Here is a 16,482-nt window from a genome sequence, read left to right as displayed (position 1 = left end):
TTTAATTCAATTTTAGTTATGAGAAATAAAACTTTTGATCGAAAAGTCACTTCTTGCGGCTTGTTACATTTCTGACCCAAGCCCTTGAATTCTACTAATTTACTTGCACGCCCTCCCTTTATACTTCGTCGTTGAGACTGAAGAGCTACAGCGTTGAAACTGTTTCACTGCAAGGCGAAAAAAATTTAAGCTAATTTCTCTTATCTCTCTGGAGGGGGTATCTACAATGAAATTAGCCTTCACGCGAGCAACGGAGATGCTCAGTTATCATTATTTATCTCTTTCGCTCGCAGCTGTAAAAAGCTAGATTCATTCGCAATAGGATACTTGCAGTCGGACCTTGAATGTTAATAACGTTTTGTAACACCACTCCTCTAGATATCTGACAAATCATAACTCCCGCAAGAAACGCCGTAAGTGGAATTTTTTGCTTCGGTGATACTTTGTTGTAAAAATGAGTATCTGTTGTTTTTTTCATCCTGAAATGAATATGAATAGGTTTTTAAATGGGTTTAATAGGTTTTAAATTATCTCCATATTTGTTTGTTTCCCCCCTGTGGATTTGTTTATTTACAACTTGCAACGGAGTACTTGACGTCAAGCATGTTTTTACACATACCCATTTCCATATAAACGTACTAAGATCATTCTGTTTTTAACTCTAGAATGACTACTATATATATATTGTCGAATTCAGCATTGTTTTGCACGAATTTGTAACGGAAATTGCGTTTACATGTTTAGCAGGGTTGGCAGATTTTTCGACACTTGACCGTTTTTGACAGTTTAAACCATATTTGTAAACTGTCCCGCGAAAAACTTTCTTGTCAAAAAGAAGTGTCACACATATTTTAGAGATCTGTTACTTCGAGGATGTGATCCCCCTTTTAGGGATCAGTTTCTTTAGGGATGTGACACACATTTAGGAGATCTGTCACTTTAGAGATGTGATATACATTTTAGGGGTCAGTCATTTTAGAGATGTGATACCCATTTTAGAAATCTGTTACATTAGAGATGTGATAAACGCACACAAATACATTTCTTTATCGATTAAGAAGCTTTAAGCCACAGAAATCTCATGGAGAAGGATATTAATTATTTTAAAACGCCATTAAATTCTGCAGAATACATGAAAAATTCAATTCAAATTTCTCTTTTTTTTTTCGTTTTTATTTGTGAATTATATTATTTTGTTTCTGGTATTTAACTAACAGTTTTACTTACTTACTCCTGGATACATGCTTTTTTTATGGCTATATTGGGGTTGTTTCCAAAATTTTAAAAGTATTTTTTTCTGAAAGAGCATGCTTAAAAACATAGGATCTGACCATTTTTTAAATAATTTGACAAAGTTTTATATTGTTAAAAAATATTTAAATCGGTTCCGCTTTCATTGTTTACGTTTCTGCCGTTGACATCACAAATGATGAAAGGCTATTCAGTGTTGCCATTCACAGAGCAAAATATTTAATTTTCACGGTCTAAAATATTTAATTCGCATCTTTACTCACACGTGTTGCCAAAGATATGGTTACTAGCAAGCGTAGAGCGCAATTCTAATTCGCTTATTGGTTATCATAAGGTGGAACCGCCGTAGAAAGATGCGCCAAAGAGCATCATTTGTGACGTTATCAAGATCACGCCTTCTTTGAAAAATCGGACATTTTAAAAAATTAATTAAAAAATAACTGTTGGGAAAATAGAAGTATTTTCTGGGTCCATGTTTTTTTTTTGCTTATTCTATCAATTTCAGTGACAAAAAGTACTACTTTTTACTGAAGGAAACAACCTCAAAAAGAGGCTGCAAATATTTATTTTGCGATATACCTTTTTTTCCAGAAATGAGCAAAATGAAGCAGCAGATAGCGAAATCTTTGTTTCAGAGGGGATTGAATTTTTCAAATTTTGCTACGCAACTCGTAAGAAATTCTGCCACAGCAACTGTAAATGCCAGCAGTTACTACGATGCTGAACTTGCCGCTGCGAAGCCCTTTGAGGAAATGCCTAAATTACCCATGGTGCCGATTCTTGGAAGCTCCTGGACCTACATGCCAATTATAGGTAAGCAGCAAAAGATTATGCAAGTGTAAAGCATTTTGCAAAATGTATAGAAATATTAATTTCTTATAAAGCATGATTAATTAATTGCGCGAAAAACACACAAATATTCCGCTTTATTATTTGAAATGCACAATACATTGTGTGATTTTATCAAAATCTTGTCTAAAATTATTGATGCACCGAATACCATATTTTGCCGATCACCGAATGCGTAGTTAAAATTTTTCGTCTATTTTATTTTTTGTGTTTTATGGCAATTTAAAGTAAAAAATGTTTATCATTTTTTGGCTTTTAGGAAATGTATGTGCATATCCTTTTAACATCGCTGATTTATTTGTATTAAGCGTAACTATTCATTTAAAATAATTACAAAGTAAAATACATCGTTCGAAAAGCAAAAGCAAATAATTGTTGTAAATGGTTAATCACCTTTCTACGCATGTGTGAAATGATGATAAATTATTTGTTTAGCTGCATATTTTATGCTAAAAAATTAGCATTTAATTGACTTTCCATGTTTGATACATGTAAAGGCAATTACATGTTGCATTTGCATTATTCTTCAGTAAACAATCAAACGACTTCCCCGCGTTTTCCATCAACCACAGCACTGAATACATACTACACATACTCTTGGTTTTATTTTTAGTAGTAAGATTTAGTAGATGTCTATTTTCCGGTATGTCTACTTTCCAGTGTGTCATAAATACGAACATAGACTCTCTCTCTCTCTCTCTTTGTATGAGTGAAAGAGAGAGAGAGAGAGGGGGGGGAGGGAGAGAGAGAGGGAGAGAGAGAGAGGGAGAGAGAGAGATAGAGAGTGCGAGAGATCGAGAGAAAGAGAAAGAGAAAGAGAGAGAGAGAGAGAAAGAGAGAGAGAGGGGGGATGCTTCGCAGAGTAAAATATTTTTTACTTAGGATAGTATGCAAAGCAGTACAGCACTTCACTGTATTGAACACTTATTGCAATATTTATTTCTACTGCAATACTAGAACACAAACAGTTTTTCGTTAGAAATAATTATATTAATAAGCGTAAAATACAGTACAGTGCTGTACTGTCTGTGCATAATGTGCTAATTAGTCAAAACTGAGCTATACTACGAAAATACGGACAACAGAGCTTCTGTATTTGGGACAATAAATATGCTGTATTACCAACGGTGGGGGGAAAAAACTTTAAAAGTCATTGAAATAATATGAAACATTTAATCTACACAAATAGTGCTGCTCCGGCTAGCTGAGCTATGACCTTGACAATGTTCACCTCTTTTTGGAGAGCTCAGTGAAAAAAGTTGTGTTGCCACGGAATTGAGTTGGAATTTATTTGAAAACCACGAAAGTAACCAAACTCAATTCAGCGCCAATTCCCCTTCCCTATGAAAATACTATGAAAATGAGGTAAACATTGTCAATGTCGGAGTTCAACTTACCTAAGTTGCACTATAGTTTGTAACGATATCATAGACACTGCAAAACCATTTAGAAGGGATAAAAAGTAGAGAGAGTGAAGGTTTTTTTCTTGAAGCAAGAATCCCTGATTTATTTTAAAGTAAACTATTGGAAGAAATCAGGTTTCCTTCACTAGTTTATTGTAATACGTGTCTTCCAATCGTTGTAGTTGAACCATTTGACTTGTGATGTTTGCCTCAGCTTTTTCTCAGTCAATGATTGAACTTGCTCCCTCCAATTTCCAATTTCTGCTCTAAGTACAGAACTATTCCTCCTTACCTACCCGCAACACCTGCTAATTGAAATTTTGTGTGACTATTGCTTTTATTTCATACTATCGGTACTCGCACGGCTTAACCCGTAGTAGAAAACTAAAAGGTCATTTGATTTACCTGTATATTTACAAATAATGGATGATGAATTTCTCGCCAACTTGCGATGCTCATTTGCTCGTTCACGGTCGCATCTAGTAGTTTGCTAGTCAACGTTATGATAATTTGCTAGCCCACGTTATGATAATTTACTCGTCCATGTTATAATAATTTGCTCGATAAAATGTTCTTAAAATTGGATTAGAAAAAGAACAAAATCGAAGTTTCAAAAAATCACTTCTAGGTGCCTAGGTGCTCACCTTCATGCTACGAACTAACTTTGTGCCAAATTTTATGAAAATCGGCCGAACAGTCTAGGTGCATGCGCGTAACAGACATACAGACTTTCAGCTTTATTGTTAGTAAAGATCCTTTTCATTTCAGGAAAATACAACCTGTTGAAACTCCATGAAGCAGATCGGGAGAAGCACAAAATCTACGGCGATGTGGTGCGGGAGAGATTCGGCCACCTGAATGCTGTGCTCTCGTTCAATCCTGCGGACATGGAGACCATCTTCCGGCAAGAGGGCTCCTATCCGTCAAGAGGCGAATTTACTACCCTCAAAAGCATACAGAGAGTCAAGGAAACAGTGGTACAAAACTACAGGGATTATGGTTCTGTAAGTGATGAGAAGATATTAAAACTTTTAAGCTTATTTTTGAAGTCAGGATTGAAAACAAATTTGAATAAAAGAAGTCATTCGACTGTTGATTTTCTGCATTGACTCTAAATAATTTTCCAAGGGACAATTATTTTTTACAATTAGGTAGAAATTATGATATTCATTGAAGTCAGTTCGGGGCCGTTCATTAATTTCGTAAGGATGGTTTTGGCAATTTTTGACCCCCCTACCCCTATGTACGGGTACGTAAGATTCCATTTTGCTGTTTAGTACGAATATTACATCACTAGAATCGCTATTAAATGCACTATTATTAAATCATTTTTAAAAGCCTTTTTGTGTAAAAAAATATCCTCAGAGTCAGAAGCCCTGGTAAAAAAAAAAACATTTAAAAAAAAAAAAAAGAATTACGTCCATATGGCTCGACCGCACGAATAGGCTTCTTACGTCGAATTTGCTTCTACGTACATTGCACTAATAAACGGATAATCGCAGTCTTGCTCTCAGGTACAGATATTTACTAAAAAGTTGGAATCTACACTGATTGTTTTTTTTTTTGACGTTTTTTTTTTTTTTTTTTTTTGCATATGATGCGATACAAAAAATAAATAAAACATGCCATACATAGTGGGGTTCTTTTATTATATTTCACACTATTCATTATTTGAAACAAGTAAAGAACATCTCATTCTAATGCGTTTTTTACCTTCCAAACGCAAATGAAATATGATCCATCCCTGCCAAACCACTTGACCGCGCGATTTCTAATATAAAATATCGACTTGGAAAATATTACGTAAAAATGGGTTTGGCGACCCCATCCCCCCAAAGTAAGGGCAGGTAGAGATTTTTCCAAACCCCCTTCTCCCCCATCGGGACCCTTATTTAACTAATGAACTAATTATCTTCAAAGAAAGAGGACTTGTTATCTAGTTTGGTAGTAACCCATTTAAATAGTTTAATATTTGCTAGTTTAATGTTAAATTTCACCTTTTTAGTCAAAGCATGAAAACGGATCTAATTTTTTAAAATCCAGTTTTAAAGAACTTGGATCATTCATATGCTCCCATATTTTACTGTATACTGAAGTTTTCTTTAAGTTAGAAAAAGTGCGTGAAAAAGTTGCTGGAGAAAACAAGCAAAGTTCTCTTACGAAAAATGTTTTGAAATAAGCAGTGTTCACTCACAGCAATAACCCCAATGCCTAAAATTAAGTCAAAATACAGTTTACTACAACGCATATACCATTATCAAGCTATATGTGCTCATACTAACAGCTGAAACTCAGTTTTATTTTACTAACCGACGCATAACCCGCATACATTTAAGCAACATTTAAAAATATTTATTTATTATTATTTTTTAAACAGCTAATAAAATTTACAGTTGTCTAGCATGGGAATTTATGCATGAATCAGAGAAACGTGATAATCTTTTCTCCTCTTTTAATATCCAATGGCAAACGTGAAATCTTTGTCACCAAAACAAATGTCTTAAACTCAACGAAGATATCATTCAGCCTGTAAGTTTGGTTTAGAGAGCAATTCCACAAACCGATATTTTCTTAAAGCTTGACCGCGAAGAGAAGGCGGATGACCTTGAAGCAGCGAAAACATCATTTGTATCGTTTGTAATAGGTTGATTGCTGTTATTTTGTAATAGATAGGATCAGCGAGAACGACTCTTACTTTTAGGTGCTTTCTAGCTGATTCTACTTACTACAAATGATGCAAAATGAGGTCTCGCTTCAGGGTCATCCACCTTCTCTTCGTAGTCACACTTTTTTTTTTACCCAGTAGAAAGAATCAGTTGTCTGTTGGAAAAAACAAAACTTGACTCCTTTGCTTCTTGCAAATCACGTTTATAGCTAAATTTTTCATCATGCGTTTTGATCTTTGATTATTTTTTCAGATGTTACAATTTTTCCGCATTTTTTACTGCTTTTAAAACATTTTTCTCTGCTAATCAATTTGTCATAAGTGTTCTGGATTCAATGGCATTTTATGATCTGTGAATTTTTGTCATATTTATTTTTCTTTATGTTCCTTTGATATGTGTTCGATAGAAGTGGACCGGAATGGTGGGATTTGAGATCCAAAGTCCAAAAACATCTCATGAAACCCAAAGCGATCCAATCCTACCTGAGTCCGATGCAGGATGTGGCACAGGATCTCGTGGACAGGATATACAAGGAGAGAGATCAGCAGCAAGAGTTTCCAGATTTACTTTTGAATCTCTACAATTGGGCTTTGGAATGTAAGTGACAGTATTTCCGGGTAGAGCTTCTTAAACACAAAACTAAACTTGACGAGAAGTTTTTGATTGTTAAATTCCAAGGTGAAAACATCGAAAAAATAATTAAATTTGAAATTAAATCATTCGCACTATTTTTAGTTACAATTATTGGTTGAGACAATGATTTTCTCGATGAGCTTTTGTTATGATATAATTTGTAGATACTGTTTAACCACGGATTGTATGGAATTGGCAAACATCCAGTTAAGTCGAGTCTATCTGAAAGGGGAAAAGTAAAAATTTCATGCTCATGTTCCGCTTATTTGAATGAGATTCTGCTTAATTTAGAGGCTAACATACATCTGCAAAAGCTGACATCTCTAAAAACTTATAGATGCGTCCATTTCCTCCTGTAAAACGGACGTCTGTCTTTCCATACAATCCGTGGTCAGACAGTATATGCTTGTCAATATAATTTATTTTAACTTTTCCACGTGTGAGATCAAAAGCTCATGACTATTCAAACCACTGTAATTAAAACATAGTTAATGTTCGAGAAAGTTATTATATTTTGCTTTTCGGAAATTGTTTAGCTAAAGTAAATTTAACTCACCAGCGAGTGGCTGGTAACTTACTAGTTAAATGGGTAAACATTTTCAAGGTCATAGCTTAACTTATCAGAGCCATTCTATAGTTAAGTCATTGTTTGTCATTGCAGCCGTTGCCCTCGTTGGGTTGGACACAAGGCTCGGATGTCTGTCCAGCAACTTGACCGCCGGTTCCGATAGTCTTCGAATGATCAATGCCGTACAGACTCAGTTCGAGTGCATGAATAAACTAGAAGCCTTCGCTGGAAATTTTCAGTACTGGAAGTATTTTAGTACTCCCACGTGGAAAAGGTTCACGAAAGCTGCTGATACTTTTACGGAGTAAGTGCTACTTTTTCTACGCTTGGAAAAGTGAAATATTTCTTTGTTTAGTAAGAAAGAACTGGGCATTGTTTGAGTTCATAACGCAGTAACTCATTTCGAAATCTGGATTAGTAAAACCCTTCAAATAGTAGTATTAAATGTTTCTCTTAAATTAAATCTAATCAGGGACGACACGTATACTGCCCTGGGCATGCAAAACGCAGTAACTGCAAATTTTTCACCTTTTTGCATTTTTTTCATCCAATTGTACGTTCGCTTTATTATACAAGCTTGATCACTTTGCTTCTACTAAAATAAACCCCGTCTAATAGCGGCATTTCCCTATTGTTTATATTGAATCCAAAACAATTTTCTTCAAATATCTCGAAAACTCATTTTTGCAGATACTGCCGTTTGCCTGCCCACGGCAGAAAAGTTTAATAATGATAAAGGGAAAAATAGGTAGCAATCTCAAGAGCGCATTGAGACATTTTTGTGAAGCAAAAATTATTTCCTTCGTGCCTCCGTTAGTGCGATATAAGGTGTTAAAGTCCTTCAAAATTTAAAATTCAAAGACGTGGCGAGAAATTGAAGGTATACAATTTTGGCCGACGGTTTCCCTGTCTGCATGTGGCAGGACATCCATTTGTAAAAAGTGCGAAAGATGCCTTCAATTACTCATCAAAACTTGCTAAATTTGGCGACACATCATTAAAATTTCGGAAGACCTTAGGACCTCATACTCCGACAACGGGGACAAGAGGGCAAATAATTATGTCCAAAAAAAAAATGTTTTACTTGGCTCTTCAGATTGCTACTTATTTTGATTTTTTCATTGTTACTCTGCGTATGGTTTCCTAGTTGGAAGTTAATTATGTATGTTTTGTCTTTTTCCTCATTTTTGATTCGATGAAATAAAACACTTCTCTTTGCGATCGGAAAAAAATGGAAGATTGATTAATTACATTATAAAAATTATGAAGGGAAGAAAAAATAGAATATATTAAAGGACTTTGAAGATCACTGTATTTCATAACAAAAGCATTAAGCGAAAACGCAAATAACTCGCAAAAACTACCGGAAAGTGTACCATTGTCACGGTTTTATATAGTATTTATATGTATATTCTATCAAATATACATTGTTCACAAACAATTGTAACCTCTTCTTAAGCTCTTTCTTTGAAGAAAGACGAAAAGACGAAAAAAAGATTTTAAAAGAAAAATTTCTCCTCCCAAATAAATAAATATTTTTACCACCCGCGTCCTCAAAATATTAGACCGTTGTTTCAACCTTTCTATCATTTAGTGGCAGTTTCTTTGCTTCATTGCTCGGAAATGTGTGGAAATATAAGCAGTCTTTGAAAAATGCTATCATGAAACTAATACTCAGGCGGTCTTCTGATTATCTCAAAGCAAATTATCTGCAATTGTAAATATATATTTGCGGAATAGTTCCACATTTTAAAAATCATTTAAAGTAAAGATATCAATAATAATACCATTTTTTGAAATTTTTGCTTCAGCTTAATTATGTGAAGAAATTACCCATGAAAACACCTGTTTATGTTGGAAAGCTAATATTAATTTTCCAACCTTTTGGAAAATGACTAAAAATATTTCACTATTCGCAGATTTTTTCTTCTTTTTTAGACGATGGGGAAAATTAAACTGAAAGAAAAAATAAAAAAGTTTTAAATTTCAGTTCTTTTTTTTCTCTTTCAGAATTGCTTTCAAATACATTAACAAGGCTGTAGAATCTTTGAAAAATAAAAAAGATGACGAAGACCTGACTTTGCTTCAAAACATGCTGCTGACAAAAGGCTTAGATGCGTCAGGCGCCATGGTTACGGTTGCAGACATGCTTATGGCCGGAATAGACACGGTGAGCAATTTTCAACCATATTGCTAAAATGTTGAAAGTTAGTCTTACTAAAGAGCTGATTCAAAAAAGTTAATCTCAAAATTATGGTTTAAATTGTGCAGAAGCGTTTCTATTTCTTATGAGTAATTTTTATAGAAGTTACATATATACTGCTTTTTCTCGTTGACTAATTTTATTTGCAACTAAAAACTATTCTCGAATCCATTTTGCTTACAGACTTCTCACACCGTCGGATTCATGCTCTACCACCTGTCAAAGCACCCTGACAAACAAGAAATCCTTTTCGATGAACTGAAAAGACTGCTTCCCAACAAGGGCGATCGAATCAGTCCAGAAGTTTTTTCGGAACTACGGTATCTCAAATCCTGTCTGAAAGAATCAATCAGGTCTCCTTACCAAAAATCTTCATAAGAAATACAATTTCTGCATTTCATAAAATGGCATTTATTTGACTCAGTGTTCTGTTTCAGATTGGACCCCATTGTTCGGGGAAATGCTAGAACCTTAGATCACGATGTGGTCGTGTCAGGTTATCGTGTTCCGGCTGGGGTAAGACTTTTTATGTTCACTTTTCATTAACTTGATAAATCAGTTGCATTATTACTTCCTTTAACAAAAAAGGAAGTATTGTATTCGCAAAAAAATTTTCACTCAAAAATCAACCTTAATTTCCATTTTACTCACCCCCGAATGAATATTGAGTTTTTTTTTCGACTCGACCTCACGTGGATAAGTGCCTAAGAACGTATAGACAGCCGAAATATCCATAATGACGCGATTCCCGAGTTAATTACAAAGAATTTTCTCGTGACGTCTGTTTGTACGTATGTATGTATGTGTGGATGTGCCTATGTATGTCGCATAACTCAAGAACGGTAAGTCCTAGAAAGTTGAAATTTGGTACGTAGACTTCTAGTGGGGCCTAGTTAAGGACCTCCCCTTTTGGTTATATTCGGGTGTTTCTAAAGGGGCCTTTTGCCCCTTTTTGGGAGTAAAATTGCGATTTTCCGTTTATTAGTGCATTGTATGTAGAAGTAAATTCCGCATCGAGCCATGTGAACGAATTTTTCAAAAAAAAAAAAAAAAAGAAAAATCCTTTTCAATTTTTTACCAGGGTTAAAAGAGCGCGCGTCCCACCTTTGCATGCGCCTGAAAAAAGGGTTTCTTCTATCTTGTAGAATTACCATAATGCGACTTACGTCCTTTTGGCTGTGAGGTACAGTTTTTCCCCTTATTAAATATTCAGTTTTAAACTACGTGTATTACTATTTTCAAACAGTAGAATAGGAATCAGTAAAATATCTAGCACAGCGACAGGATTGAGATTTACCTCCTGCCAGAATTATTATATATTTTTTTTAATAGGCACTGTTGCAACAGCCTATTAAATATGCCTGTTTTTTTTTTTCTTTTCTTCTTTCTGCTCTTCATTTATGTGAGCTTCCAGACTAACTTGAAACGCAGTTGCTTTGACTGTGGTTGTAACATTGTCATTAAATAATGACAGAGCTGTAGTTTTGAAACTCAAAAATCAGTCATAGTTTAACAATGTTTCAAGAGCAACCACATGGATTTCTGATGCACTATGACGCTAGTTAATGAATTTATGTACGAACAGGAATTCAACAACGATGCTTTAATTACTCAACAGTTGCGGCTCGTCACAATGGGCTGGGTGGGCCGAACCCACCCGGAAAAATTGTGCATAATTAGATTATATAAAAATGTCTTTTTGCGTTTCAGTTTTAAATAAAATCAGGCATGAAATGATTTTAAATTTCTAGCACTCTGCTAATCGCTAATATAAGAAAAAAGTGTTCCTTTTCTGTTGACTAGCGACAGCGCTTTAAGAATGATCCTTTAGGCCATTTCAACAACGGCCCACAACTTAACCAACTGCGAGCATTACGAAAACGGCAAGCGACGTCACCCCGAACGATGTGTATGGGCCGGCTGCCTTCCTGCCCCTTCGAAAAATATCTTCATCCAATAGCAATAGTAGAAGCAGTGGGAGGAATGTGTCTCGTCTCGCGTCGCTTATACAATGTTTCAGTGAGGCAAAGGGCAGAAATTTCGGAGCCCACCGCACGGGGAAAGGAAAAGTTCTCTCATCGCTTTCTCTCTCTCTCTTTTGATTTAATCCATTTTTTCCTTTTCTTTAATCTTAAACAGCTGTTACTATCAGGTATTGGGGGTTTACAATATTTTGGGTTCCCACTCATTTCATTGCATGGGATGCCTATTTTAATTCGTTTATTTTTCTTTATGGAACTAAGAGCGCATTCTCAAAATTTCTGAATGGAGATTTTATTTTCGAAAAGGCGTTTGCCATTTTTTAAGTTTCAGTTTGAATTTAGGTTCAGTTGGTTTTCAGTGTCGGGATAATATAATAAGAGTTAAGACTATTTTTTTGAATTAAAAGCTGTTCCTAAAATAGTCTTCATTGAGTGTGATTTTTTCAATTTTCTTTCAAGCTAGATATTTGGTTAAAGTGATAAGTCTTAATCGTGTTGGGCTTATTGTCATGCCTCTTCTACGCTAGAGTATTCTAACGCTGAGCAAACCTAAATGATTACTCAATTAAAATTAAAAGTAATTTAATTTTCTTATAAAAATAACATGTTGGTAATTAAGTAAACTGCGTGTTTCTTGAAAAATTAGTTACCAGTTTCGTAATTTGATATAAACGAAGCATGATGTTAAAGTGAAAGTTAATGCTGCTGATCCCAGTCACAATCTAATATTTTCTATCCTGCATGGGAAAAAGAGGGGGGGGGGTCTTATTGGTCTTCATTGCCTTATTATTTGGCACGCTCACCTTAGTTCTCTTCATTTTATCCGTTTCCCTTTTATTTGTGAAAACTCTATGCAACTGTCAGAGACAACCCGAACTAAAACTTTTAAGAGGAGAGTGGTTAAGTTGTCAATTCACAAAATGAAACTCCGAACTTTACCAAATGATAAAAAATGATTATGCACACATACTTAAATATAATTAGAAGATACTCTAGGCCTAAACAGCTATATGGACTCCAAATTTGCCAAATAAAGAACATTTTGGGAGGTCACAATGACTTCCATCGGGGGGTGCCCCTGATAACAGCGGGCCCACCCGCCAAATTAAGCCACGAGCCGCCACTGTTACTCAATGTCTCCCTCTCAGATAGGCAAATTTGGTCTAAAAGCAAGTGAAACTTGAGTATAAAAAGCCGTAGACATAGTATGAGTTACAGTTTCTGGCATGTATGGAATGATACCCCGTTCTTTGGAATGAAACCAAGAAGGACCATGGTTACCCCAACAGGTCTCGGTAATCATTTCGGAAGATCATTGTCGGGTCCTGGGTCCGGGCACTAGCTAAAAAAATGTTGAAATGAATATATTCAAATAATACACTTAATGACATATTTACACACTTTTCAGACTTTCAAGTTACAAAAAGAGTTATGTTTGTGAAATACTTTTTTTCTATCCCAAGAATATGAAATGAACAACTACGTGAAAAGTACAAAATATAAATACAAATTGTATACACGTATTGGGATCCGTATTTAGGATTCTCAGTCCCTTAGTAAGTGGAAAAAGATGTGAGCGAAGAAGTTCAACTGCGTCTTTAAGCTTTTCGTTGGATGTCTTTTCATTCATAATTTAATTTCTTGCATCAAAAAAGGAGTATCCTATAACCACCAAACACATGTTTTGCAGTGCTATTTGTGCTTTTAACTTTTTTTTTTCAATTTAAATTTTGCGCTTAAACTTTTTACTTCTGATTCCACAGGAAAAAAAAGGGGGATAAACCTGCATTAAACGCCTTTTTCTAGTCGGTTACTCCATGTTCCATTTAGCTCTTAGGGGACATATTCGTTCTTCATTCCAAGAATTTGGAATACAAATCGCCACTAATAGTGGCGTAGACAAGGGAACGGACAATAATAGGGTCAAGACCCTCCCTGAAGTCAGCAAGAATGTTCAAAGAATAAAAATGTTCACCTTTTCACACAAAATTCTCCTACTTTTACAGTACTCTGTAGAAGAAAACTAACTTAAGTATGTACTTCCTATTCCTTGTATAATATGCAGAAAATAGAATTTTATAACATTTTCTCCCCCTTTCAAAAAAATAAAAAAAACAAAAAAAAACCGTGTATTAATATTTTGAAAAAAAAAAAAAAAAAAGCCACTTTGGCTTTTAATTTCTATATTTTCGGGAAAAAAAAGAACTATTATGCATCATTATATAAAGTAACAACTTTCTAGAAATTTTTTTGCAAAATTTAAAATATTTTTAAATTTTTGACATTTTTAATGAAAGATGGGTTGGGTTATAAACTATTAATTTTTTTGAGGACTTGACGCAAAATTAGATTTTAGGACATCTGTTCTTGGTCTGCTTTTTTTTAAAAATTCATCTGAAATGAAATTTTGGTTACTCCAGTCTCATTTAGTCACTACCAGTCACTACAATTTATCAATTTTTCATTTTCTAATTTTCAACTGAAAGAGAATGAGTTGGGAAGAAATAAGTCGTGGCGCCATCTATTACTATTTCTATAAACAAAATACTTTCTTCACATTTTCGCCACTCCTATTATTTTTGTACTAAGAAAAAAGAAAAGAAAAGAAAAAAAAAATCAAATATCATACGGAAAAGGTCATTAACTTTTACGTATGCTCAACGGATGACGTATGTAACTTTTAAGTATGCTAATTTTAAATAAAAAATGATAAATCAATTCGGTCAGGTGTGACATTTTTACTGACATATTAGCACTTTATTCCCAGAATTTCAAACTTTGGCTTTTAATTTCTATATTTTCAGGGAAAAAAGAACTATTATGCATCATTATATAAAGTAACAACTTTCTAGAATTTTGTTTTGCAAACTTTAAAATATTTTTAAAATTTTTGACATTTTTATACTATGATACATAATGTGTCCATTACATTCAAGACATATAAAAACTAAAGCCAAAGTTTAAAACATCTGGAATAAAGTGCAAACGTATAGGAAAAAAATTCATGCCCAACCAAACGAATTGAGAAAGAAATAAAACCTTTTCAAAAAAAAAAAAAAAAAAAAAAGAAAAGAAAAGAAAAAAAAAGAAATATTTTGCAGTTTTATGAGATTTTATGGTAATACACTTGTGAACTTAGAAAAACAATTGAAGGGTGTGTACATTCTATTTCTCAGAATCCTATTTTTGTGATGTTACAACACATGTGCGTTCCGTTTGCCAGACTGCCATTTTCGTGATATTACAACCTATGTACGTTCTATTTCCCAGACTGCCATTTTCGTGATATTAAATCTCATGTGCATTCTATTTCCCAGACTACCATTTTCGTGATATTACAACAGATCTGCCGTAGTGAGAAGTATTTTAAAAATGCCAACCAGTATATCCCGGAGAGGTGGCTGGACAAAGACGAGAAGCCATCGAATCCATTCTCCTACGTTCCTTTCGGAATCGGAACAAGAAGTTGCGTGGGAAGACGACTTGCCGAGTTGGAGATCATTTGCCTAATAGCTCAGGTTTGCATTTCTTACTTTTTACTTCACACACACCCCCTCATACATTTGTTTCTTCTTGAAAAATTTTGATTTTAAGAGAAAGACTATTGAGTCAGTGAGAGAAAACGGAATGTAAGCAGTGGCGGATCAACAGGAGGAAGGGGATTAGGGCGATCGTCCCCCTCCCCTTGAAAGGTTTGTAAATTCGAAAACTTTGCTGTAGAAGACTACCAAACGACCTAACCTCCCCTCCGCTCTATCACAAAAAATAGCCGACAACTGTACTTTTACGAATTTAATTCCTAAAATTTTCTAGGAGATAGTTCATGAAACCCCTCTTTTCAATGTCATCAAAAATCGTAAAAAACTTTGAATTTCAAGCTTTAATTTCGAAAAAATCGCCGGGAAGATTCCTTGAATCCAATTCCTTAACCGATTGTTATCAAAGTCATTCTGAAATTACGTTTTTAAGACTCCAATTCCAAAAAACTTCCGCGGGATGTCACCTTTTCTAACATGACAAAAAAAGACCTTAAACTATGTTTTTGTAACTTTAATATCAACATATTTCAGAGGGAGAGTTTTGAACCTCAAATTATTTTGTTACAACATTGCCTTTTTAGATTTTTAAGAAAAAGTTCAGGAGGTACGAAACTTCTTAGACGCCCCTGCAATAAGGCAACTAAATTTTTTATTTCTTTACAGATTTTGAGGAATTTCAAATTGGAATATCATCACGAGGATATTGACATGCACACAAGACTGGTGAACATTCCAGATAGACCTCTGCGATTCAATTTTATAGAGCGGTCATAGCATTGCAAGTCTCTGAGAACTTGGATGTTTCACGGGAAATCATTCTCGTAAAAAGTTTGCTTCATTTTAACGATTTGATTTTCTTAAATTTGATGTACAATCTTTCAAGAGTGCAATAAATTTTTTTTAATCACATTTTGAGTAAATATTCATGTTTATTTTTGTGTCTTTTAATCTGAAGTAATTCAGATGAGTTACAAGTTGGGCTGAGGAGTCGGATGGAAAACAACCGACACCAGCTAAGACTACTGGAGGTTTAAAACTTTTGACTCCGGCTCCACAGCTCGAAGAGTTGAGGACTAGGAGAAAAAATTACTGACTCCGACTCCCGAAATTTTAAATCCTCCGACTCTTTCACCCACAAAATCAGTACAATTTTGTTTCCTTGACCCCGACTTTGCAGTCTTGATTGCAAGTAATTATTGAAGTTAAAATAAAAATATTTTTTGCCAATCCTACTTTAGTTAGCTTTCTTTTCCGTTAAAAAAATATAAATAAATAAATAGGAGATACTACAGATAAAAACGGTTTGCATGGCCCTCACTAGATACTAAAAAAAAAGAAAAATAATTTATTTTTTGCTTAAAACCAAATAAACCTTGATGATACCGGTG

General features: G+C 34.5%; 1 protein-coding gene across 1 annotated transcript; it reads left to right on the top strand.

Annotated features, from left to right (window-relative positions):
- Window positions 1-295: 295 nt before the first annotated feature.
- Window positions 296-16,003, top strand: LOC129216688 (probable cytochrome P450 49a1). The gene is made up of 11 exons (XM_054850903.1): window positions 296-413; window positions 1,843-2,064; window positions 4,272-4,433; window positions 4,465-4,507; window positions 6,576-6,766; window positions 7,464-7,674; window positions 9,381-9,540; window positions 9,757-9,926; window positions 10,011-10,089; window positions 14,873-15,073; window positions 15,758-16,003. Exons 2-11 carry the CDS (start codon window positions 1,845-1,847, stop codon window positions 15,866-15,868), a joined length of 1,548 nt encoding a protein of 515 aa, XP_054706878.1. The 5' UTR covers window positions 296-413; window positions 1,843-1,844; the 3' UTR covers window positions 15,869-16,003.
- Window positions 16,004-16,482: the final 479 nt, after the last annotated feature.

The sequence above is a fragment of the Uloborus diversus genome, chromosome 2, assembly GCF_026930045.1.
Source record: "Uloborus diversus isolate 005 chromosome 2, Udiv.v.3.1, whole genome shotgun sequence".
Taxonomy (NCBI): domain Eukaryota; kingdom Metazoa; phylum Arthropoda; class Arachnida; order Araneae; family Uloboridae; genus Uloborus; species Uloborus diversus.
The sequence above is the reverse complement of the archived record's forward strand: the minus strand, read 5'-3'. Positions and strand labels throughout refer to the sequence as shown.